The sequence below is a fragment of the Oryzias latipes genome, chromosome 17, assembly GCF_002234675.1.
Source record: "Oryzias latipes chromosome 17, ASM223467v1".
Taxonomy (NCBI): Eukaryota; Metazoa; Chordata; class Actinopteri; order Beloniformes; family Adrianichthyidae; genus Oryzias; species Oryzias latipes.
This window is the reverse complement of record NC_019875.2, coordinates 1,455,109-1,482,456: the sequence shown is the minus strand read 5'-3', so window position 1 is coordinate 1,482,456 and position 27,348 is coordinate 1,455,109. Positions and strand designations below refer to the sequence as shown.

At 44.0% G+C, this 27,348-nt stretch overlaps 1 protein-coding gene across 2 annotated transcripts in view; it reads left to right on the top strand.

Annotated features, from left to right (window-relative positions):
* Positions 1–27,348, top strand: part of LOC101156435 (contactin-associated protein-like 4) — a 199,148-nt gene that overhangs the window by 108,123 nt on the left and 63,677 nt on the right. For both annotated transcript variants that reach the window (XM_023965220.1, XM_023965219.1), the window contains exons 5-10: positions 4,780–4,989; positions 13,771–13,943; positions 14,019–14,150; positions 17,218–17,485; positions 17,571–17,720; positions 18,980–19,151. In XM_023965220.1, coding sequence (XP_023820988.1) covers positions 4,780–4,989; positions 13,771–13,943; positions 14,019–14,150; positions 17,218–17,485; positions 17,571–17,720; positions 18,980–19,151 — 1,105 coding nt within the window. The remainder of the gene's footprint in view (positions 1–4,779; positions 4,990–13,770; positions 13,944–14,018; positions 14,151–17,217; positions 17,486–17,570; positions 17,721–18,979; positions 19,152–27,348) is intronic.

Below are 27,348 nucleotides of genomic sequence, written 5' to 3'. Positions count from 1 at the left end.
TTAGACTGGCCACAAGAAAAGGCCACTCTGTAACCTTCAGTTGTATCACACAGCACAATGCCACAGATGTCTCAAGTTTTGATAGATAGATAGATGACTTTATTAATCCCACAATGGGGAAATTTCATTTATCTGTGGCAGCAACACGACATTCAGAAATAATCTATATAATATAACATCAATAAAGGACATCACAAATTACATTTATATTAGATAATTAAAAATATTACTAAAATTATTATGAAAAATTATTATCAAAAATGAGATTCTTATTAAATAAAGAACTAAATATTAAATAAATACAGGTGCAAAAGTGTAAAAAACATGCGGTCTGCAAAACATGTAAACTGTAAAAAAACATTACAAATTTTTTCAAAATACAGAAATAACTAATGAAGTTCAGACCAAAAACAAAAACAAACAACTGTTCAGGAACAAAAAACAATTTAAAATTGAAAAACAACAACTACAACAAAAGTAAATGAATCAATGACTAAACAGAAAAACACCCCTGGGACCGTGGAGTGTCACTGTAACACGGTGTTGTACAGTCTGATGGCTGTGGGGAGGAATGACCTGCGGTAGCGCTCCTTCTTACACTGAGGGTGCAACAGTCTTGTGCTGAAGGAGCTGGTCAGCGCCTCTACAGTTTTGTGCAGGGGGTGGGAGGGGTTATCCATGATGGATGTCAGCTTAGCTAACATCCTCCTGTCCGCCACCTCCTCCATGGACTCAAGTGTGCAGCCCAGGACAGAGCCGGCCCTCCTAACCAGTTTGTTAAGCCTCTTCAAGTCTCTGCCTGCACTGCCCCCCGCCCAGCACACAACTCCATAAAGGACCACTGAGGCCACCACAGTGTCGTAAAAGGTCCTCAGCAGCTGTCTGCACACGCCAAAGGACCTCAGTCTCCTCAGCAGGTGAAGGCGACTCTGGCCCCTCCTGTACAGAGCATCCGTGTTGTTGGACCAGTCCAGTCTGTTGTTCAGGTGAACACCCAGATATTTAAATGTGTCCACGACCTCAATGTCTGAACCCTGGATGTTCACCGGTGACTGTGATGGTGAGGACCTCCTGAAGTCCAGGATCAGCTCCTTTGTCTTGCTGGTGTTAAGCAGCAGGTGGTTAACTTCACACCAGCTAACAAAGTCAGTGATGACCCCCCTGTACTCCTGCTCATCCCCCCCTGATACACAGCCCACAATGGCACTGTCCTCTGAGAACTTCTGCAGATGACAGTGGTGGGAGTCGTAGGTGAAGTCTGATGTGTACAGGAATGGGGAGAGCACAGTCCCTTGAGGTGCCCCCGTGCTGCAGACCACCACATCAGACACACAGCCTCACAAACTGTGGCCTGTCTGTGAGGTAGTTGATGGTCCAAGCAACCAGATGTTGGTCCACACCTGCAACCTCCAGCTTCCTCCTCAGCAGTGATGGCTGAATTGTGTTGAAAGCACTGGAGAAATCAAAAAACTCTCACAGTGCTCCCAGGGGCCTCCAGGTGAGACAGGGCCCGATGCTGCAGGTAGATGATGGCGTCATCCACCCCGATGCCTGGTCGATATGCAAACTGCAGCGGGTCCAGTGCTGAGCTCACCTGAGTGCGGAGATGGCTGAGGATGATCCTCTCCATAGCCTTCATCAGGTGGGAAGTCAAGGCGACAGGTCTGAAGTGGTTCGGTTCCGTAGGACGAGGTACCTTTGGAACCGGAACCAGGCAGGAAGTCCTCCAGAGGACTGGTACCTTCTCCAGTCTGAGGCTCATATTAAATATGAACAGCATCACCACACAGAGCTGGTCTGCACACTCCCTGAGGAGCCTGGAGGTGATGCTGTCAGGGCCTGTTGCCTTCCTGGCCTTTGTTCTCCTTAACTCCATCCTAACCTGATTCAGGGTGAGGCAGAGGGGGGTTGGAGGATGGGTGGGCGGTGGCTGGTCTGGTGCTGTGAGGGAGCGTGCAATTGGCATGCTGATAGCAGGAATGTCCACCAGAGCTGTTGCTAGGGAATTGAATGTCCATTTCTCCACCATAAGCCGTCTCCAAAGGCGTTTCCGAGAATTTGGCAGCACATCCAACCGGCCTCACAACCGCAGACCACGTGTAACCACACCAGCCCAAGACCTCCACATCCAGCATGTCCACCTCCAAGATCGTCTGAGACCAGCCACTCGGACAGCTGCTGAAACAATCGGTTTGCATAACCACAGAATTTCTGCACAAACTGTCAGGAACCGTCTCAGGGAAGCTCATCTGCATGCTCGTCGTCCTCATCGAGGTCTCGACCTCACTCCAGTTCGTCGTAACCGACTTGAGTGGGCAAATGCTCACATGCGATGGCACCGTTTTTTTTGCAAGGCCGTTCACATTTCCAATTAAATGCGCACTTTTGTGATCTACTGTGTGACCGTGAAATTACACAGAATTGACCCGCATGTACAGACAAGTACTCAACGGTGAACGACGTCACTCGTTGTTTGCAGAAGTAGCTAACGTTAACAATGGATGTCAACAACACTGTTGTCAACAGCGGAGCTCTTTTTGCATTATTACATTTATTTTCACTTAGGAGCCAGCACAATTACAATCTTCTCATTTTAAGAAGGCATTGGAGCCAGCGAGGTAGAGAATGAGGGGGACAGTGGGGGCGCGCATTCATGTTGTGTGTTACGGAGGAAAGAGAACGATAATAAAAGAAGGCTTCCCCAGCAGAACTGCTATTGACTCTTTATTAACCCGCTCCGGAGAATCTGAGGGTCCGAACGGGGAAGTGAACCCCGAAGGAGGATCCGCCTTCAGCCCTGGAGAAGGTCTCCCCTGCGCTTCTGACAACGGTCGGAAAGAAAAAAAAGTCATCGCAGGAAAGGTTCAACACCACGCTCTGCCATTTCGCTGGAAATATTTTCAAAAACCGCCTGGTTTCTGATAAGAGCCCTGGAGTTTGGCCTGAATAGAGCTGTCACCCCAAATAGTAATCAAATGGTGACCTCACTTCCCTTCCACTGACTGGTCTCAGCAGCATCGTCCGCCATGGTTGATGTTTATGTTCTATTTCCCGCCTTCTTCAACGCAGAATTATGACGTTTGTAGCGTATCGATGACGTACGGGTCGGATACATGTGGCCTGGCCGTTCAGACGGAGGTCGCATTTCAAAAGATCGGATACGTATCGGATTCAGAACCACATACCCAAGTGGCCTGGGTCACATTTAAAAAGATCAGATCTGTGTCGTTCAGACTGTCATTAAAAGATCAGATACAGGTTGAATAGGGGCAAAAAAATCAGAATTGGGTCGTTTCGGCCTGCAGTGTGAACGAAGCCAAAGATGTGCTACCTTTTCAAGTTGTTCATTGTCTTTTGTTTTTCTAACATTTTGTTTCTTTTCCTGAAAATTACTTTTGTTTTCCAAAATGTTATGGGTTTTTTTATATTTGTTTTGCTTTTTTTGCTTTGTTTTTGTGATCTTTAAAATGTTTTTGTGTGAACTGATTCGTTGATTTTATTTGCACTTCAGGGCCACCGTACTCATCACATCAAGTGCAGATTATTTATCAAGAAACAAAATGGAGTGCTTGTAGATTATCCATCAAAACACTTTTACATAATTTCAGCAAACATTCATTTGAATGACACTTCATGTGACAGATATATAATACTCAATTATTGATGTAAGCATACATTTTCTTTCTCTTTCGGCTTTTCCCATCAGGGGTCACCACAGCGAATCATCGTTTTCCACTTCACTCTATCATGGACATCTTTTACACTAACATTAGCCAACTTCATGTCCTCTGTTAAGACATCCATATATCTCCTCTTTGGCCGTCCTCTTGCCCTCCTGCCAGGCAGCTCCATCTCCAACATCCTTCTACCAATAAATCCACTGTCCCTCCTCTGAACATTTCCAAACCATCTAAGTCTGCATGATACATGATAATGTAAAAATATACAAAACGTGGCTTTGTTGTGACATTTAAAATATTGTTGATTGGTTTCTAAATTAAAATGGGTTTTTTCTTATCCTGCTTTTTTTATCCTGAGAACAGGCCTCACTTTGTCAATTTCAGAATCAGTAAATAGGACATAATTTATCATTGCAGCCACCGAAAAGCATAGTTTATGGGCATTTCAACCAGAAAGACATACCAGCTTTGTTGTTGAAAACCATGTGAAACATCCTGTCATGCACTAAATAAGACTAAATGGAACTGTCATGTTTTTGCACGTGTAGTTGGGACAAAGGTGAAGTTTGCTGCTCCAAACCTCTCACAGCCCTGCAGCATTAACTGTCAGGTTCCTGAGTGTGCAAGGCAAACAAGCAGCTGATTAATGGATCGGACACGTTGCTCTTCTCACTGCAGGACGGCACTTTTTATCTCCTGGCTGTCGGCCCAAACGTGACAATAGTCGTAGGGATTATTATGGGAGTAATAATGCCACATTACAGATATATACATAACAATCTGGAGTTTAATTATCTCATTTGGTTTTATAGAGAGTAGGCTGAAAGCACTGTTCAGAGTGATGAGTCAGAATGTCAGAGCTGCAACGTTTGGCTTACTACTCAGCGGGAAATGCACTGAGCGGGGCAATAAGAGCATTAGTGCGAGCTTAGTGGAGTCGAAGACTTGCCAACTTCATTAAAAAAACAGCAACATGAGCTGCAGATGCCGAGATTTTTGTTGTTGTAAAAGAGTCTTTTCTTGACTGCATGTTTCAGCTCAGGTCTTCAGAATGGCTGAGAAGTCTGTGTTTTATCTTGAAATCTGTTTTAATTTTCAGCCTCTGATGTGGTGAGCTTTGGCAGCGACGGCACCAGCAGCCTGGTGTTCAGGCCCAGTCCCGGACTTGAACAAAAGTCCAAGGAGGTCGTCTCCCTGGAGTTTAAAACAATGAAGAATTCTGGGATGTTGCTGCATGCAGAGGGACAACATGGATTCAGCCTCAGTCTGGAGCTGGACAGAGGAAAACTGCTTTTGCTGCTTAGACAAGGTAGAGCCAGACAACACCAACCTGTTACTTCATTTAGATATTTTAGGAAACCAGAGTTCCACACACGGTGGACTGTTATGAGTGAGCTTCATTTTAAAAATGAGGGGAAATTTGATGTGCTAAGCTACATGTTTTGACCTGTTTATGAAGAAAGCTTTAAAACTTAGAAGACTATAGGCATAGAACAAAAATACAATTCAAGCTGCTTTTAGTTACTAAAAGAAGAGTTGTGTGATGATTCAGTTGAACGCAGCAGAACAAAAATCTGCAAATTCACCTTCACATTTAGATTTGATGATACTGTAAAGATCAAACTACTATGGCTACGCTGAAAATCTTTTGCTTATAAATGTGTGCACTTATATTTATAGTATATATTAACTCACAAATACACTTGTGTTTTTGACTCATGTTTTTTAGATAAATATCTTCACAGGTGCTTTGAATTATTAAGCTGATTTCTGTGTGACACCATGAGTTGCTAACATTATATTTTTTCCAGTGTTCTAAATTTATGAAACATAAAATAAGTTTTAATTTCCTTAAAGCAATATTCATTAAAGGGCCTATTTAATGCAAAATCACATTTTTGAGCTTTTAAGCGTATTATAATGTCCAGTTGTTACGAGGGTATCAGGATGGCCCAGATGCAGGACCAGAAGACATGAAGAAATAAAATATTTAATAACAAAACCCGTACTACAAAAACATCAAGAAGAGCTAGAGCTAGAATTGAACAAGCAATACTCCGACACAGAGTGCAGAAACAGAACCACTTAAATACAGCTCAAACAAATGAACCTAATGTGCAGGCAGCTGTGTGCCACTCCATGGAGGGGGCGCAGTCCTCCAAGAGAGCCACAGCTAGAGGTAAGATCGGGCCTAAAAAATCCAGCCCGACCCGACCCAGGCCCGCGGGCATTAAAGCCCAACCCAGCCCAAACCCGACCAATTAACTTGATTTGCAGGCCCGAGCTCGAAGCAAACTCGAAATTTCAATTTATCCCATAGTATTTTTGGCAGAAAAAAATGCCAGATTTCTTAAGGTTAAAATAATCTACATATTTTTATGATCATGATAAATGCATTTGCACAACGAAATAACGCTGGAACACAGAATAAGAGGGCAGACAAAGAGAGTGAGAGAGAGATCTTGATCCACACTCGCTTCATTACGCGGAGAAATAGCCAAAATAAACAAAATAGATGCAGACTTGAGGAGGGAAGATTACATTCATGACACGTGCGCAGAGCTGCGGGTGGCCGGCGCCCCCCTCTTTCTGCCAGTTGCTGGACCACAGTGTATGTCAATCAACGGTGGGCTGGTGACAGGTGGGATAGAGGGGGCGGGGTCTACCTGTGTGTGTGTGTGTGTGCGCGTTCGTGCGGTAACCGTTCTGACATACAGGATTAATAAAGAGCTGTTTGACAACCGCCCGCCTAAGGAGCTACTTTGCAGCCATTACAATATGTTTATTAAAAAAGTCAGCGAGAGAGAAGCCCGAACCGAACCGACCCGAACGTAATGATTGTCATTTAGTGCCTGACCGGGTCGGGTTCTGACTCGGGCTCGGGCTTAAGATCTTACCTCTAGCCACAGCCAACCTGCACAGAGAGACGAGAATGAGGAAGGCAAAAAGCAGACTGACACTGTGTCAGCAGTCCTCACGAAAAGAAACCCCAAAGTGATATTTTGCTACATTCACGCATTTCTGAGTATTTCTCTAAAAACCTGTGCTCTGAGCACCAGCCCCTCCCATCCCACAAAAACGAGCGGGTTCTCGCAAGCTGACGTAGACAAGTGAGAACAGCCCCTTCCAGGAAGTCTGCGCTGCCAGCACTGTCTCCAGGCTAACACAATAGCCAATACAATAACCAATTACTTGCCTTAAATTGATCATCAACACATTTAATGGATCTAATTTGATGTGTGTGTACTGTGTGCAATACTGCAAAGCATTTTTCAATATGTGACATCTTTTTCTCATTTATAAAATAGTTGTTTCAATGGCCAAAAATGTTTACATTCACATTTTCTGAGATGTTTTTCTATTTGGTATGGTTCTACTCAATTGCCTAATTTTGTTTTTTCAAATTTAGATCTATTATAAAATCATTTCCGTTGGTCTTTTATTATGATTATGCCATTTTTAGGCAAATTCCAAAACCCTGTGTTGTTTTCTAGGACATAGTTGCTGCAGAGCAGCAGGAGTTCATCAGAAATTCACCTCTGGGTTGTGAGCGGCACTGTTGGCACAGACTAAGCCCACCCCCTTCCCATCCTCCCTGTGTTTACATGTTCTCCTGCTGGCTTACAGCCCCTCACGACCCCGACAAAGATGTATATGGATCTATTTGTCTGCATGTGGGTGCATCAGAATGGAGCGGAGCAGCAAGCCTGTGGCCCACTGACTGTAGTATCTACATCACTGCTACAGGCTTTTTCCATCAACATTGTAGCATCTGCTCCCTATTCACAATGATTTCAATGAAGAAACATACACACACTTTTCAAATGAGTGGGTCTTTAAGTTAGTGTAAGCTCCAGTCAATATGGCTGACCCACCTCAAGCATTATTTTCACTGTTTGACTTCTGAGGTTACTGCTCTGCTGTACTTATGTCTACAAGTTTCCCAGAGTGACAGGAGCAGAGGATCGAGATCATTTACAGACTCTGACTTTTTAAAAGGACATGAAAAGAATGCTGAACACTTAGGATTAGATCGATTCTAAACAATGTAGTGTAGCCCTTTTAAACGATTACTTCACTGCCACTATGTTAAAAACACAGCCTACCTGCAAACAGCAATTCAGACAAAGGGATTTCAATTTTATAATAACATATTTAAAAAAAACAATTGAAACTCCCGATATTTTTACAAAGTCATTAAAAACTGGAGGAGAATATCTCTGGTTTGATTTAATTTAACATTTTGACATTAGAGAAAACTTTGGCTGTTGGATTTCACCAGAGAGGAAGAATCGTATTTTCCACCGCTGCACCTCTAAGACGTGACTGTCATGTAGCGCATGCATGAAAATGTGGAGAGCTTGAAAAGTGGATTTTTCATGTGCCCGGCGTGCCATCTGTGGGTTGAATCTTACATTTGGTGCAACCTCCATGATGGATGTCCTCCGTTCGCGGCAGCATGTGTTTGGGCCAGCATCCGCCACAGTTGATGTACGGCTTACAAACTGTGTTCACATGGATGATAATGTTTGTGTGAACTGGGTTAAGCCAGATGTTGTCAGGCTGCCATGCTGAATCATCACCATATGGCAAACTTCTCCTCAGGATTCCCATCTGAATCCCATGCATGCCCTGCAGCCAGGAACCCCCCACCCCCCTCCTCCCACCCTCACAACCATGAGAGAATAGTGTGAAGTTTGTTCTAAACTTGTCCGTTTTGTTTGGCACATAATTCTCAATTCTGACTTTTCTTATGAATACATATCAGGAATTCTTCTTTTTAGTTTTACTCTTTCTCTTTACAAGGCTGGGATTTTATTTTGGTAGTTTTTTTTTTTCTTTTCAGCTTAGAATCCAAACCAAAACAAAGCTCAGTTTAAATTGGCTGGGTTTAAACTATAATTAAGGAGGATTGAAGGTAAGGCTCCCTCTGGAAGGTGAGGGGGCTGTAGCACCCCGCCTTCGGCACAAGTACAACAACTACACAACTACTTTTCGAAGTATTCTAAACCTAAACATCTTTTAGCTACACCCTTTTGTTACTGAATATTTAACTTTTTTTGCTGTATCGTCTAGTCTTTGATGACTAATGTGCAGAATTACAGACTTTTTTCTATCTTTTTATAGAAGCTGCTTTATTCCTCTCAGGGTCATGGGGTAGCTAGAGCCAACCAAGCCCCCGTTGGGCAAAGGCGAGGTACACCCTGAGCAGGTCACTAGTCTGTAGTCGGGCTTTTTAGAAAATCCTTATACCACAATAACAGCCACACAACGACATCTGTTGTGTAGTTCTCTGGTTTTTTTAGCGTGGCACATGTTTTTTTTAATTTCCCTTTCAGTCAGATTTACAAGCTGCAGCAAACGCCCTCTTTGCAAAAGTAATGTTGTTCTCATCAACAGTTGGAGATTTCAAAGTGAAATGCAGGCAAATCTGAGCGTTTGTTTTATGATTACAAGAAGCACCAGGGAATTTTTACTTTCAGGTAACTTATTTGAATTCAAAGCATATTATGACTGAAATGTGCAGCTTCAAGACATTATTGTGGAGATTTTTTGTCAAGTCTGGCCAACGTCTTTCATCCACGATCAAAAGAAATTCTATTTTCAGACTCAATATGACTTTTATTTTCAAATTCACATTTCTCTTTCCTTTCTTTCCATGTTGGCATTATTTTTCTCTTCAGTTCCTCTTTGTTGTCAGATTTCCTTTTTAAAAATCTCTGTCGTTTTTTGAAAACAGCAAGAAGAAAGGGTTTCTGTTCTTTAAGCAATTCTCTGTGGAATACTTCATCCTCTGTCATCTTGTCCCTTACCCGCTCACAAGGGACGGTGTTGATAAAAAATAACTCAAAGCGTCTTTTTTTATGGCTTACCAGCTCTCTTTGTCTGCTTCAGTTGTGCCATTTCTGCACTGCATCTGCAAAGTTAGAGGACTTCCAATTGTGCATATTGCCCAAAAGACAAACTAAAGCAAACCTAAACTAACCTCTGCAGTTTTAAAAAACGGATGCACTTTACGGTGCTGGAGCAGGTCAATTTATCAGAAACACCATCCCATGTTATAAAAGCTGTAGCTTTGGAGAAAACAGGAATCAACAAAGAGCAAAGAAAAGTGAGAAGTATGGAAATAAATACCACACAAACAACACAAGTGTGTGACAGTCAGTAAAAGTAATCAAGTTTGAAACAAAGACTGGAAGCAGAGCAAAGCAAGACGCTCAAAGAGATTGAGCTCCGACAAAAAGAAAGAAAGAATGAAAAATCTCAGAGGGGCGGAAAAAAATACAAGCTGAAGAGAAAAGGAAACTTTAAAACTCAAAAATTTCAGAAGAGATGCTTAAATTTAATGCAATTCAGAAACTGCAATGTACGTTTTTTAGTATGTGTTTGTAAATAATGTTTTAATTGCCCTGATTGTACACAAAAAAGCACAAGAAAAAAAGAACAGTAATTGCTAATAAAAGAGGGAGAAAAAAACATGTGCAGTCACTAAAGTCATTCAGCAAAGTGTGTGCTCTATGACCTGAACTGAGTCATTTCACTCTTCATCGCCGCCGTCGTTCTATATGAGAGTGAGCTGCAGAAATAATTACAGCAGCCGGTTTTCTGATAAAAGTGATCAGATTTTGAGCAGCAGTAATAGAACAGCAGACAAGATACAGTGAAGTGATATTGTCTGGAGGGCATGTGTTGAATGATAAAGTGAAAGAGGTTGCGCTCAGCTCAGCCTGCAGCAGTGAGGGTAGCGCAGTCAGAGCAGAACGCCTGTAAATGAGAAAAAGCTGCTGCTTGGCATTTCACCCTCCTTTGAACAAGTTTGGACTCTTTAAACAGCATTTTTAACCCTAATGTACATTTTCTTTGTGAACTGAGTTGCTCTGGAATTGTTGATATGCAGACTTTAGCTGCAGGAATGATGCAGTGGTAAAATTAATATGACATTGAAGCCTTTAGCCGTGTGATGTAGCCCGCAGGTGCTTTCTGCCCCACCCGTGCCACCCCCTTTTTCTTTGCCCTCACTGGCCGAGTTACTGCTACACGCTCCTCCTTCTGCCTCCGCCACCCTGGTCTTTTCGTTTTATCCCCATTTAACCAACCATTTTAATTTTTGGCTGCCTGGGGGGATGAATACGTCTATGTCATTTTTAGAAGAATCAGCAAATGTACATTTTTGGATTTCCTTAGCAACAGATGTGTTTTGGTTAACCACGCCCACATTCCTAATATGTTCATTTCAATGTCATATTGTTTCATTTAGCTAGAGCCAGAGAGTCATATATTATTAATATTTCAGTAAAAAAATGTGCGAGCAACAAGAAGACGGCACTTTTTGAGCTTGCCACACTGACTTTGTTCAAAATCTTAAAACCAACCTTTTTTCCCCAAATGGTTTCCTGGTGATGGTTGGGGAGTCAAGAGGCAATAGATCTTAATCCCTAGATGAGTTTAAACTTGTAGAAGGTACTAAAAGGTGATTTTCTGAGAAAATTCAAGATGGGAGCTTCTGACCATACCATAACTTTGGCTGTGGCTGTGGACGTAAGCAGGCTGCATATGTGTAAAATTTTGTAAAGATTGGTGGAAGACCCAATTCCATTCAATTAATGGCTGCCACAGGTGCCATAGGTCCTGAGGCCATCCCATAATAATCTCAAAATGTTGTTTGTATCCCCAACAAATGTGTTTTGGTTTTGTTACTTGATTTTAAATATTTTTGAGCCCCACAAGTGATTTTGGCCCTGTTCCTTTTTATTTTTTGTTTTGCCTGCTATGATGTCATCATTTTTGTGGGTTAATCATCCACTTTGCCCAAAATTCATTTTAACCGGGTACTAAGTGGATGCCAGTTTTGGTGAGTTTTGTAGGATGTGGCGGGGGTGACATTTTCGCTTAAACACACAGATAGAAAGAAGAAAACAGTCCAGGACTGCTGTGGACCCTGTTTGCTCAACTGTTGCAGTTTTTATGAGTAATTGAAATAAGACGTAAATGTAAATAAGAGGCTCACAGCTATGCCGTATGGATTTTCCATTTTTCAATCCCCCAAAGACTTTGCCCTGCGCAAGGGGTTTGTTAGTGCTGTTCACATAAAACGGACAGGTACACTCCTTGTGCACACTCTGGCCATTAGAAATGAAGAAATTTGACAATCAGAGTGGATGTGTGGGCCTCCTGCTGGTGGCTTCCAGGCACTTTCGTATCACCTGCACATGCCGTGGGTTCTGCAATTGTGCGCGGTCAGTAAGGAGCCAGTGCGCTCTAACCTCACTAATGACTGGAGTTCTGCATAAAGGGTATTATACGACAGAGTTACCTGTTCCTTATAAGTGCGTGAAACGTACACTAGCCTCACAAATACTTCACAACACACTTACCACACGCACAGCAATGGGACGTTCCATTTTCTTGATGTTCCTTGAAGTGGCCGCCTGAGCCTCAAGGCAACTGCAAGACATACCTGTGCTCTCCTTAAGATGCTGCCAGTCCCAGACAACCCAAAAACCCACAGCACAGGTACAGGTCACCCCCCCCCCCCCACACACACACCCCCCATGTAGGTCCATGTGACTAAGCCTTTACTGAAATTGAACAAAAACAGCAAAAAGCTGCTATGCAGGCGCCTGCTATGGACAATTGATCGTGTATGGATTCACTGATCAGTTTGGTGTCTTGCTTAAAAATGATTTTATGCAAAGTTACGGAAAAATAAATAATAGCTATTTTTGGGATGCATTTTCTTTGTTTGATGAAAGTTTGATATGATTAAGAGATACAACTCGGAAGGAAAACAAAGAGTGACTGATGAAGAAAAGTAAGGTGACAGCTCTATTTATTAATATGACTGGGCAGTATATTAGCTGTTTTTTACCGCTAATCTCTCATATTGATTTCAACACTTTTCAGTCCAGCCATCATTCATGCTGTAATTAAATCATCTATCTAATGAAACATCCATCCTGTAAGGTCTTCCTCTGTACCTCCACAACATCATAATTGTCCCATTAATCAATGACAGCGTGGAGATCATATTTGTTTTGAAGCCGTGTATTGATTCCATTGTCTTTCTTCGACCCCCCCTCCCGGACTGAAATGAAATAAATCATCATGACTCTGTGACGTAACAGACTTCCTCTGCACCGTGAAGTAAATATTACAGCTTTTATTCCTTCTCCCAGCCTGGAGTCAACTCTGTCCTCTCACACAATGAGCTGCAGAATCTAAGATTTGTCCATCATCCTCCAAACCGCCTGTTAGCGTCTCTGAGGTTGGGCTTGGCTCTCCCTCAAGAAAATGTCCTGCATTTTTAATGCCTGTGTTCTCCAGTTCCTCCTCTCTGCTGAAACACAAAGTTTCTCATCTCTCATCACCACTGAGGGATGGAGATGAATCCACTTTTAGGGAGCGACTGGTGCTCATCTATCATTAATGATGTTTCACTTTGTTTCCTCCGTAAAGAAGTTTCTTACTTCAAGTAAGGCACTATCACTTGTTGTATGCAGATGAACTTGTGTTGCTTCTAATGAGCTGAGTTCAGCTGACCTTGCAGTGATCCGCTCTGTGGGATATTGAGAAAAGAGGCCTTTTTAAATGCAGCGCAGAGTTGGGGGTGGTTGCAGCTGTCTTCAGGTTGCCGTTTCCCTGACCCCGGGTCAGACTCTGAGGAGGGATCGGACGAGCGGGTCAGACGACGAGGAAACAACAAATCTACAGGTCATGACATATAGAAAGACATCAGAGGAAGAAAGGATTTATAATTCATCTTATCTGCAGTTTCTTGTGATTTGTGTCATTTTATTTTTTGCTAATTTCTGCTTCTTTTTATGTCAAGGTTAAAAATACAGACGTTGTCTGTCTTGATCATTTCCACTTCGCATTATGTTCAATCTCATTGCAGCTCTAGGTAATGCCTTTTTAATGCATTACATTCTTTTCTCTTTTCTGCACTTCTACTTCTTCATTATTTGTGTTTTCTCACTTCCTTTGCATGTTTTTTTCTTTTTTTTCAACTTGTGTTCCTCTTTCATTTTCTTCCAACAAACACTGTAAACATTTTCCTTCTTTCCTCTTCTCTTTTCGTCATCTTTTCCAGCCAGCGGTCCATCCTCTGAGCCCCGGCGTCTCGCCTCCCTCGGCAGTATGTTAGACGATCAGCATTGGCACCATGTAGGGTTGGAGCAGCAACACTCCCACCTTAACCTCAGTGTGGACAAACACATGGAGAAAATTCAGATCCCTGTGCTCAGCAACTGGAGCATCAGACAGGTGTGGAGACACAAACACAATAAAAAAGCTGATTTGGTTGTGATGAAAAAGTAACTTATCTTGTCTTGTTATCAGTTGAGTGTTGGGGCGTCACAGAGGCCAGATTTCTTCAAGGAGAACTTCCATGGCTGCTTGGAAAACCTGCTTTATCACGACCTCAACCTGATCGAGCTGTCTAAACACGGAGACCCACAAACGTCCCTGCAGGTGAAGTTCTTCTTCTTCTCTCTGAATGTTTTAGTCAGCTTTAATAAACAGAACAAAGTCAGCAAGGATACCTTTGGGTTTTGATATAAAAGAACTGGAGTGAGGTTATGTGATGACATCTGAACTTCCAGCTCCAATGAAATGAAGTCAAATTAGTCAACATTTTTTCACGATGTGGACACAGCTAAGTTGGAAACAGACGTCAGGAACTGGTCCACGTTGGTGCAGAGCCATCACTTCTATGACAACCACTCTTGTCCATCAGGAGTGAGCTTGTTGGAAGGCCACACCCCGACAGGCTCAAGAGAATCTGTCAAACACTTCAAACCACATTATTCTATTAAGGCATCTGATTGGTCAGTTTATAACTTGAATAACTTTCACTAAAGAAGAAATATCATGAAAAAAGATGATGATGATGATTAGCAAGAAGATGTTAAGAAAGGTAGCAGAGCAAGGATGGTTATTCTGAAAAATTCTGAGTAAAAGTTGTTTATTTCTTGGAGCCAGCAGGAACTTCATGGAACACAGGGGGGGGGGGGGGGTCACTCAGTCCACTTCTCATTTACAGTCAATGATTTAGATCGAATACATCACATATGAAAAATAAAAATAAGACACATTTGCAGACTTTTATTAAATATAATTACTCATGTTTATCTAGTAAATGCTTTTTCTTATATTTTCTTTAAGTGGCAATATGTCTTGTAAATATGTTGGTTTCCACGGCAACAGGAAGCTGATTACAGCTGAGCATTTAGACTAGCCTTAGACTTGAGGCGTGTCCTAGACTCCATCAAAGTTTGAAGAAATTTAGCAGCCACTTTACCCAGATTGATTTAGTTTTTTTTTTTACATTAATGGGCATTGTGGCGTTAAGTGTCTCGCCCAAGGACAGAATGACTTTCAAAACAAAGTTTTAAGGCTCCATCTAACTGACAGACAAGTTTTTGACCCAGATAGAGATATCCATCCTCAAAGAACTTCTAAACGATTCTGGTAATGTTGTTCTGTTTAGGCCACAGCTGTGTGTTACTTGTTTAACCTGTCGGTCATTAAATGAATGAAAGTGTTCAGACACAGAAAATGACCATCGATAAGCAGATTATGTCATCATATCATTTTATTTGTAATTACAATAATACAACTCTTTCCACGTGCATGTAAGCATTGCTTTTTACTTTTGGATGAAGATAACATCATCAGGGAGCTTTAAAAGGTTTAGGTTCCTCTGGGTGTGGTCGCTCTGTAGTTTAACTGCACCGGCGGTTAGAAATCTCCGCTAATTTATTCAGTGATGTTTAGAAACGTCTGACTTCTCTGCTAAAAATAAGCCCTGAATCTATTTCAAGCTGGAGGCCACAGAGCACGCTCTAGAAACGTAGTTAATTTTAATAGAACAGATTGAGCTGGCAGATCTTTGAAATAATAATAATGATTGCATTTTACCTTGTATAATAAATTCCATCCTTTTATTCAACTAAATGCATCCGTATAAATTCCTGGCAAGTGGTCTGGGTGGTTGATGTGATGTAGGAGCAATAAACAAATTCCTTCTTTTTAATCTTCTAATATGTTATAGTCAAATTTAACAGAATCATTTTAGAGGAAATGTAGCCTCCTTTAAACCTCACTGAAGCAGCGTTTTCTCTGTCTTATTGATGGCGGCAAAACACAACAAGTGAAATCTCTTTGCTCTCTCTGGTGTGAGCAAATCTTCTAGAGTTCAGGAACACCTGCAGGTCAATCTCCAGAGTATTCCTGGGAATGCGTACATGCCGGCGTGTTGATGCCTGCTGACGCTCGCCACACCAGTGGGAAATTCTCTGCAAGCTAGTGGCGCCGCTGCTAGCTGGTTAATGAAGCTAATGAGCTCCTAATGAGGACAGAGAGTAATGAGAATACAGAAGAAGATGAGGAATTTAGCTGGAATGTCAGGTAGCCTTTGTTTTTTTTAAAAGATAGATCATGTCTACTTTTTCAAATGGGAAAAGAACAACTCTGAACATGTTCCTGCATTTTATTCAGGGTGAAAACAACTTAAATTTACACCTAAAATGTAGAATTATTAACATTAATCTCAAAATCATTGTTACTCAAACTAAAAATCAAACAAAGGATTGCATTTAAATAACATTGTAGTGAATTCTTTTCTTTACTGCACATCCCACGTTTGGTTTATGGCCTTCAGTGTGGTTGCATTGTCCAAAGAATGCATTCATTTATCACTTTTCTGAGAGAGACAGTGGGCCTTCAGTTGACCTCTGCCATGTAAAGCAGATGAACAACAAGCCAAACTTGTTTTCATAAGCCAGGATGCAAGTTCCTTGCACCTTTATTCAAGTCTCCTTAAGACAGCTTACAAAGTATGTTGTGGCTTGAAAAATGGACGAGTGAAACAGAAACACATGAAACACAAACAGAAAAAAAACACCACCACTTAAGCACAGACACACCAGGAAACAGCATTAAAATAATGCTTTGAATTTTACTAAAATATCTCCAAAGTTGTAGAATGGATGACTGACGAGAGTGATACATTTAGATGCTAATTTTCAGTTAACACTTAGCAACCAGCTAAGGAAATGCATGGGCTAGGTCTATTACCTGAAAACACACATGTACAGAAAATAAACTTCAACTTTATGATTGCATTAAATTAGCTTGTTCTTATTCCATTAATCATTAAACACTCAAAGGTCAGGTGTTTGGACACAGCAGGAGAGCATCTTGAACATTAGAAGCACTTCTCCCAAAAAGGGACTTCCAACTACCCAGGGTGCAATGCAACTACAGATTATCTCACCGAAATGAAATACAAGAAAGCCTTTTCTGACAAAATAACTACTTTGATTTAATTTGGACTGCTAACACAGAATTATGAAATATTTATCAACAACATAAGTGAAAACATTTCTTTTTCTTATCTTTAACCATTTAACTGGGGGCAGAACAGTTCACATTCATGCTTTTTGCTTTCAGATTTTCCTATGTGAACATTGAAAACAGTTGATTTTTTTTCTAATATGTTTTTAGTTGACCTTGCCTATTTAATTGTTATTTATAGGGTAACGTGAGTTTTTTCTGCCCTGAGCCGACTTCTGTTGCCGTGACGTTTCCTGAGCCCCAGAGCTTCCTCCAGCTGCCGTGGTCAACGTCATTCTCATCAGGGACTTTGTCAATCGGATTCCAGTTCAGAACATGGAACAAGGCGGGGCTTCTGACCACCTTTGACCTTCCTCAGCAGAAGGGAGTGGTCTGGTTGTACCTTAGTGAGGCCAAAATCTGCTTCCAAATACATAAAGCAGGCATAAAACTGCTGGAGATCAATGCTGGTTGGTCCATAAAATTACATCAAAACTCTCAGTAATAATACTGATTAAAGTGGATATTTATAGTCAATTGTGTCAATTTTTCTAGGTTCTGCTTTGAATGATGGTCAGTGGCATTCAGTGGATTTCATCTCAAGACACGGCCATCTAACGGTCTCTGTGGATAAAGACAAAGGTGGCGTCGCTCACGCTACCTCAGGGTTGCCAGTCAACGTCGCAAATCATATTTTCTTTGGAGGTAAGAACAATTGATCAATAGCAGGCCTTCAACATCCGATCAAGCTCAAGGAACAATCTTCATTTATTCAGGTTACTCCCAATGCACGCAGCACTAGGATTATTGTGATATGCATTCAAGAACGTGCCAAATGTGGGTACTTTTTATATATGGCTTTCACTGTGGTTTGTTGATACTCAATGCTAATGCATGTACCTACAGCTGGAAGAGGCTGGATGTGAAATGGCAAAGGGGTTCAAATCTCGTAAATCTTGCTCCAGGCTTTTTCTTTTACAGCTCTATTCCGACATATGAAAGACTTGGTTTCATAAATTCCGGCCAGGCCTAAACCACACTAATTCATTTCTCCTTCTTGATCAATTTTGAAACCTTTGGCACTTCCGTGAATTGAAAAGGACGGAATGTTCAACTGTTTTAACAGATGTTCAACAGTCACATCTTTCGGATGTAGAATCCAAAAATAGTCTGAAAAACTTGCATAGCTATATGTGCGAAGGTGAGAGTTTTGAATGTGGAAGCCCGAAATGTGCATTTATGTTTTTACATAAACTTCTCATTGGAAGTGGTTGCTTGAATGTACATTAAGAAGGAGAATGTGAACGTAGCACGAGAGAAGGCCAAAACAAGAGATCCGAGATGCTCAAATATAATAGAAAGAATATGATTTTATAAATCTCAGGCATTGTTCTGTGTGAACGCTTAAGTACAGACGAGCTCTCAGGACCACAAAGAAGCAGTCATGCTGATTAAATCAAGTTCAATTACCAGCAGTGAGATTTGAACCAATGTGAATTTTAACACATTATACCTTGAGTCCAACACCTTATCCACACAGCCATCTTTGTTAATGATAGGGTTACAATAAGTGAGGATGACAGCTGCAGGTCAGAACTCACAGGTTTATCTGCATCTCAAGGATGAACGATAATCTTTTTAGGGCAGTAACATTTCAATGCTGAACAAGAGATAGAGGCACTTCAAATCTAACATTGCCAGCTTGTCACCTATAAAGAGACTATTTGTTAACCAAGAATAGAGTGAAGACTACTGGAAAGTCAGATGAATTGCATGGATTAGACCCCAGCATGGGTCTCCTGGGAGAGAAAACCCTTATGAAGCTACACTACAGTTTGACATAAAAACCATGACATGCTAAACCTTGACTCGGTAAAAATGTTTCATTTACAGTTACCTTGCTCTTTTATTTTATTTTTTGTAAAATATTTTTGTCTAACTCTTGTTTTTTCTTCTTTGTCAAGGTTGTCCTGGTGAAGGCCAGAAGCAGGAATGCAGAAACCCTTTTGAAGGTTTCCAGGGTTGCATGCGTCTTATTACCTTGGACAACCAATTAGTTAACCTGATCACGGTGCAGCAAAGACTTCTGGGAAACTACAGCCAACTGCAGATCGACATGTGTGGCATCACTGACAGGTCAGAAAATAACTACAAATGAGCCATTGCACAGACAATGATTGGTCTTAATAGAATCTGAAGTGACAGAAGATATAGACATGGGTCTAAAACTTCAATTGTACGGTTTGATTGTTGCACGGGATTAAAATCCACCAGGTCATTTGTCCAGTTAACCCATTCCCTTCACCATCTGGTCATCCTGGTCTTGAGGAGATGGTGCCTGAAGTTAAAAATGGAAGAAACAGGGTTAAAAAAAAGAAAGAAAAAAGGTCTTCACAGGTTATAAGTTGATTTGACCTTTCATAAACTCCACACAAAGTTCAGTTATTACCAGGGGTGAAAGTAAGCCGCTATGGCCCGAGTATGGCCAGGAAGATCAGCTGTGTGGCGGCTCTCTACTGCTTTAACTCAAGAGCAGCTGCAGGCTGATGCTGCTAGAACTGTGAGAGGCCCTTGCTGGTCGGCTGCCTTAGTCCTGTTGGTGCCTGACCAGAACTCTCCCGGGGGGGCACTCCTGGGAGCGGCTCTTTCTTGGCTCCCCTCCATTTGTGTCTGTGGGGGGGGGGGGGGGGGGGGGGGGGGGCTGGAGGGTCGGCTCTTCAAGTGATGGGACCCCTGGGGTGGGGAGACCTAGGCTCAATGCTGGGGGGGGTTCTGAGGGGGACGGTTATTTCGTCAAATCGGGGGCCTGTATAGCAGCTGTCCGCGACTGACCCTCTTCCTTTTCCTCATATCACTTATTAAGGTGATGGGGGGGGGGGGGGTCAGCCTGCACTTTGGGGGGAGGAGCTACTTGCCAGTGGTCCCCTTCCCATGGTTACCGCATGGAGACGGGCCCCTCCCTTCTCTGTTTTAATTGCACCTTAGACGTGTAGGACCCTTGGTGGGAAGGGTGTTTGAACATCACTGTGAGCAATCAGGAGATGTCCTCTCGGTGCAATACCCTGTGGGACCCATAAGTTCTTTGGCAAGACCAAGTTCCAGAGATCACATCACATATGAGCCTGGGGGTGTCCATGTCCCTGTCCCTGTGGTGTGGGTTCTGGTCCTTGCCATTGGGCGCCAGCCTTCTGCAAAATTCCAAGAGTGGGTGAGCCTAGTTGAGCCATGTTTACAACACTCCTTGGGGACCCCCACTTCTCTTGGTCGTCCTTCTCCTGGGCAGGAGTGGGTGGCCCCTGCCTTGCTCTCTCCTGGACCTCCTGTAAGCTGGGTTGGTGGCTGCCTGGAGCGTGGGGCTATTCTTCTGGTCTGGCTGAAGCTTGCACTCTCTGTCCCCCCATGCTTCCCTACAGCCAGCACTTTATCTCATCATTTTAGCATCTCTGTGGTTTTTATCATCACTAATGCGATTTACGTCCCTCTGTCCCCTCCCGCTATCTGCTAATATAGTTGCTTCCTGAGACAATAGTTATGTGTCGGTCGTGAATGAAATGGCTCTTTTAGGCCCCATTTACACTGCATGGTTCAAGTGACCCAGTTCCGATTTTTTCCTCTCATGTGGCACAGATCGGATATGACCGGTGAACGTGTAAGCAGGACAAAAACGCATGGATTACGATTTTCCTCAGGCTTCAGACCGTAGTCAGAAACCAGTTATTTCCGGTCCGGTCCCGGTCGGGACGCAAACGGTAACTAATCAAGCGGGACACCGTTGCTCTGGAACAGGCTAGAAGCCGTTTATTTCTCTGCTTGGATCAAACTGTTAGTGCAGCACTAAGTCTGCAAACACTTCCTCATTCAAAACTCAGAGAGAGCACATAAGCCGGCCGAGCAACCCTTCTTTTTCCTCTCCCGCCCATCCCCTCTCCTGCCTCTACCAGGAGCGCCCAAGGCAACGCCTCCTTCCGTCGCTACGTTGCCTCCATGACAACTGCAGTCACACAAAAGTCCGAAGGAGGTCCGCGGAAGGCGGAAATGCTGCTACGTAGTCCTCAGAACGTCTACGTTTGATAGTTTCAGCATTGTATAGTGTATATGCAAAAATCGGATAGGGGTCACTTTTAAAAGATGATGTAAGCGGGTCGTCAAAAAACCAGATATAGTCAGAAAATCGGATTTGGGCATCAAGACCTGCAGTGTAAATGCAGCCATAGAGCCTCTGTTTGGAGTGAAAAACAAGAGTCGAGTTCTTTTTAAAAAAGATTTTTTTTTTTTTTTTTTTTTTAACTTGTCCTGTCCAACAGCTAGGCAGGCAGATGAGAGCTGAGGGCCTCTTGTGTTGGACATATTTTACTTTAACAAGAGGGGTTATTAATCTTCAGACAAACCAAAGGTATGTCTGAATAAACCCCTTTTGTAATTGAGGCCAAACTTTATTCATTTCAACCATGATTGAAAATCTTTGGTGTTGGACCGGACGGAAAAGGAAAGAAGGGAAGAAGAGAGAGGGATGTTAGAGAGGGGGGGGGGTAGTGAGAGGGGGGGGATAAGACCATGAAGCAGCATAGAGCAGACAGGTTTACTGGTTGTTTATCATTACGGTACGGTTCAAATGTAGTACAAAAAGGGCGGGGCCTGTTCACACACTCAAATGTTATCAACACACCTGCTGGCTGCAAAAAATGTTCACATGTCAACATGTACACAAAACAGATAGTGTTCACGAACGCATACCTATGCCTTTAAACCAACTAGTGTGAAATCTTTCATTCATTCAATCATGCAAACTATTAGTGCAAAGGTGAGCTAACTCCTGTGCTCAGGTGAGTGTTTATGTTCTTCTAAAATGGATGGTGGAATGTGAAAAGAAGGAGGAGGAGTGCCCAGCCCAGCCACCCCCACACCCAGACCCCCGCCACAGCAGCAGCGGCAGCCGGAATTCCCCCAACGCCACACGGGAACCGGCAGGGAACAACCGCCGCCCGGGCGACCAAGCCCGCCACCCAGGCCAGGGCCAGCAGGACCGCCGCGAGGCCCCCAGAGCCAGAGAGCAGGGAGGCGTGGAGGGAAAGAGAGCGCCGCCCCAGCCCAGCCAGGAAAGCAGCCCCCCCGCCGCGCCGGAAGAGCCCAACGCAGGGCCCCACCGGAGAAGGACGCCCACAGCCCCAGACGAGCACCCCACCACCACCCAGGAGTTCCGGGCATCCCCCCGCCCCAACCCCAGGTATGAGCCAGGAACCCCCAAGGGAGACCCGCTCCACACTCCAGGCAGCCACACACCGCCCAGGAGGGGGGAACCCCGGGGAAAAAAGGGTGGCCCACAAGGGGTGTTATAAATATGGCCCGACCAGGCTCTGCCACTGTTGGAAGTTTGGCGGGGTCCAGCGCTCAGGGGCAAGGACCAGGACCCACCCCCCAGGGACACGAACACCCCCGGCTCAGGTGTAATATGAACCCCCCCACCGTGCGGAGAGAGCACCGCCGGGCCCAGGGAGCCGGCACCCAAGGGACACGGCCGCCATCGCCAAGGGGCCCGCACCCCCCACCAGGGAAGGGGTAGGGGACAGATGGACCCAGGTCCCACCTTCCTTGTAAAATGTGTGTGCGTGTATGTGTGTTTGAGAGGGTGTGTGTGTGCATGTGTGTGTGTTTATGTTGGAATGTATATATTGAAGGGGGAGGGGTGTGTGTACTAAGGGGGGTGCAGTTAAAATTGGCGAGCAGGGCACTAAGGGGACATCTCCTGATTACTCACAGTGATGTCCCCTCACCCTCCCCACCAAGGGGCCCTAAATGTCTAAGGTGCGGTTAAATTTGGCGGGTGGGGTGCTAGGAGGACATCTGCTGCTTGCTTGCAGTGATGTCCAAGCACCCCCCCTACCAAGGACCCTACATGTCTAAGGTGCAAATAAAACCGAAAGAGGGGGGGCCCACTCCATACGGCAACCATAGGAGGGGGGCCACTGCCAAGTAGCCCCCCCCCAAGGCGCATCGCAGGCTAGACCCCCAACCCCCTCACCCTAATATGAGGTTATATGAGGAAGGGGGTAAGATTTTAACTTTGTTTCAACCTCTCTTTTTTTCTCTTCAAGCCGCACCTGAGTGGTCAATACATAAATGATGGTGTTGAGCGCGCGCGGGTGTGTTTACGCTGAGCCGGGGGGTGGACATGTGCAGCAGCACGTGATCCAAGTATGAGGGAGACAGAGAGAACACCAAGTGCAACAGCAGGTGCAAAAACAACAAACTACATCAACATAAAAACGTAAAGTAGAGAAAATGACACTGGAAATAAGATCTGGAAGCATTTCACTGTTATTGAGAATGCAATGGAATAGTGTAGAGTCTGCAAGAAAGCAATTCTGTCTAGAACCGCCTCCACAACCTACCTGTACAGACACCTGTTCTCCAGAACAGAGGAGATCAATACTCACAGAAGAAACCAGATCAGCTCCTCAAAGCAGAGACACACTGTTTTCTAAATGTCAACCTACACGTTCAAGAAAGATATACGTTTTTTTGTTGTTGTTATTTTGTTTTACACATTTTTTATTTGTATTTTGAGTTGTGGGTGGGTCAAATGTTTCCAGTCAAGATTTATTCTCAAAGATTTAACTATATTAGTCATTTGAACAAAGATTTGAATCATATCATCATTTGTGGTCGCTGATCTGATTCATAGTCGATATTTGTTCATTTTGAAAGATCCGATTCGCTGAGCTAAAATAGATCCAGGACATCTTTAGCCAAAACTTCAACAAGTGTGATTCAGACGTTTTCCAGATTCCTTGTACTTCTTGCAAGATAATCAATTGTACATTAAACATGTGTACAAACAAGTAAACACAAATTAATGGCAAATCAATTCACATTTAGTTGGGGCGGCCGTGGTGCAGCGGTAGGGCGTCCCATGATTGTAAGGTTGCAGGTTCAATTCCCACCTGTCACGCCCATGAGTCAAAGTGTCCTTGGGCAAGACACTGAACCCCACCTTGCCTCTGGTGCAAGGCGGGCGCCTGTGTTTGGCAGCGGAGCCGCCACCAGTGTATGAATGTGTGTGAATGTGTGTGTGACTGGGTGAATGGGTCTGTGACCTTAAAGCACTTTGTCCTTGTAGGAAGAAAGGCACTATAAAAGTATACGCCATTTACCATTTAGTTCCATAAAGTTCAGCCCACTGTTGTTTTTCCACATCCTAAGAACCCAAAGGGAACATTCTTAGAACATTCTAGCACACTGGATGGTCACATGACTTTGCTAAGTTCAAAGTGTTTCCACACATTGGATTGGAATGATGGACAGATCTGTGTTAATGACATCACGTGTGTGTTATCTGCTGTGATACACTTTGCCGTTTTTATGTCACGGTAAAATAAACATACAGTGCCTCGAGACAGATCAATTTGGCTGTAATACAAACACCCCTAATCTCCGTTTACTGTTATTGAAATATGTGCAGTATTTTGATGAAACTTGTTATAGTCCTGGTATAAACAGAAATCCACTTTCATCCCTGGTTGTCAGTAAAAAATCTGCCCTCATGTCTAATGCGTGGATGCCTTGTTTATCCTGGGCAGTTCTGTTAATAAACAAATATAAAGAAATGTTTAAAAACTTATCATTTTACTTTTATCTAACAGTTTTTCAGGCATTTATTTCCATATCTGACCAAACACTTGGAGTTCCTCTAAATATCACTGTAGGCAGACAGTAGTCAATTTCCATTGACTCCCATGTTTAAAAAAGTCTAATTTTGCACCAAAACATTAAATGTACTTAATGTCTACTTTCAAGGATCCTTTTTCCCTGAAAATATTTTTTACATTTATGAAAATCAGGCATTTACAATTTTTTAGTTAATATTTGACCACAATTTTGTTTAAATGTTATTTTTTTATTAGCAGGTTGGTTAACTGATTGGTGGAGCAAACTGAGCTTTACACTTCTTTTAAACACAACATAGATAAATAGAGCCATATTATAAAGCAGTGACAGTGAAGCTGACTTAAGCGAAAATATTTTCTGATTTTGTGGTTTATCTGGTTTTCTTGGCCCCGGCTTGGGTTGAATTCACGTTAGTCCTTCCTCCTGCATTTAATCATGATGCACTCTGAAAAATACACATCCTGACAAAATAAACGTAAAAATCTGTGCACAGTGTACAAACATGCTGCCAAGCTTTGCAACCACTAATGACATGGAACTGTGTGTGCGACTGTGCGTGTTTGTGTGCCTGTTAGTGTCAAACCACCTGGAGGTGCCAGCCGGTCTGAGAACAGATGGAAATCCAGCGTGGATGAAAATAGTGTTACTCATCGTCTCCTCTTATCGTCTCTGTGTGTGTTTGTGTTGAGAGAATGAGGTGGCATCATGTTTTTATCCTGAAAGTCAGAAACTGACGCAGCTGATAATCCAATTTATGGGATTATTAAACTAGGATTTTATAGAAACAAAAAGTAATTTAATTATTCAATATTTTTTTTTCTTTTTTTTTTTTTAACTTGTCCTGTCCAACAGCTAGGCAAACAGATGAGAGCTGAGGGACTCTTGTGTTGGACATATTTTATTTTAACAAGAGGGGTTATTCATCTTCAGACAAACCAAAGGTATGTCTGAATAAACCCCTTTTGTAATTGAGGCCAAACTTTGTTAATTTCAATCATGTTTGAAAATCTTTGGTGTTGGACCGGACGGAAAAGGAAAGAGGGGAAGAAGAGAGAGGGACGTTAGAGAGAGGGGGGGGGTAGGAGGGTGATAATAGGAGGGGAAGGGGGATAAGACCATGAAGCAGCATAGAGCAGACAGGTTTACTGGTTGTTTATCGTTACGGTACGGTTCAAATGTAGTACAAAAAGGGCGGGGCCTGTTCACACACACTCAAATATTATCAACACACCTGCTAGCCGCAAAAATGTCCACATGTCAACATGCACACAAAACAGATAGTGTTCACGAACGCATACCTATGCCTTTAAACCAACTAGTGTGAAATCTTTCATTCATTCAATCATGCAAACTATTAGTGCAAAGGTGAGCTAACACCTGTGCTCAGGTGAGTGTTTATGTTCTTCTAAAATGGATGGTGGAATGTGAAAAGAAGGAGGAGGAGCGCCCAGCCACCCCCACACCCATACCCCCGCCGCAGCAGCAGCGGCAGCCGGAATTCCCCCAACGCCACACGGGAACAGGCAGGGAACAACCGCCCCCCGGGCGACCAAGACCGCCACCCAGGCCAGGGCCAGCAGGACCGCCGCGAGGCCCCCAGAGCCAGAGAGCAGGGAGGCGTGGAGGGAAAGAGAGCGCCGCCCCAGCCCAGCCAGGAAAGCAGCCCCCCGCCGCGCCGGAAGAGCCCAACGCAGGGCCCCACCGGAGAGGGACGCCCACAGCCCCAGACGAGCACCCCACCACCACCCAGGAGTTCCGGGCATCCCCCCGCCGCGACCCCAGGTACGAGCCAGGACCCCCCAAGGGAGACCCGCTCCGCACTCCAGGCAGCCACCCACCCGGCCCACGGTTGGTCCAGGTAGGAGCAAGGCAGGGGCCCGCCGCCCCCGCCCAGGAGGGGGGAACCCCGGGGAAAAAAGGGCGGCCCACAAGGGATGTTATAAATATGGCCCGACCAGGCTCGGCCATGTTGGAAGTTTGGCGGGGCCCAGCGCCCAGGGGCAAGGACCAGGACCCACCCCCATGGACACGGACACCCCCGGCTCAGGTGTAATATGAACCCCCCCACCGTGCGGAGAGAGCACCGCCGGGCCCAGGGAGCCGGCACCCAAGGGACACGGCCGCCATCGCCAAGGGGCCCGCACCCCCCACCAGGGAAGGGGTAGGGGACAGATGGACCCAGGTCCCACCTTCCTTGTAAAATGTGTATGGGTGTTTGAGAGGGTGTTTGTGTGCATGTGTGTGTGTTTATGTTTGAATGTATATATTGAAGGGGGAGGGGTGTGTGTACTAAGGGGGGTGCAGTTAAAATTGGCGAGTAGGGCACTAAGGGGACATCTCCTGATTACTCACAGTGATGTCCCCTCACCCTCCCCACCAAGGGGCCCTAAATGTCTAAGGTGCGGTTAAAATTGGCGGGTAGGGTGCCAGGAGGACATCTGCTGCTTGCTTGCAGTGATGTCCAAGCACCCCCCCTACCAAGGACCCTACATGTCTAAGGTGCAAATAAAACCGAAAGAGGGGGGGCCCACTCCATACGGCAACCATAGGAGGGGGGCCACTCCCAAGTAGCCCCCCCCCAAGGCGCATCGCAGGCTAGACCCCCCACCCCCTCACCCTAATATGAGGTTATATAAGGAAGGGGGTAAGTTGGGGACAGCTGGTAGAC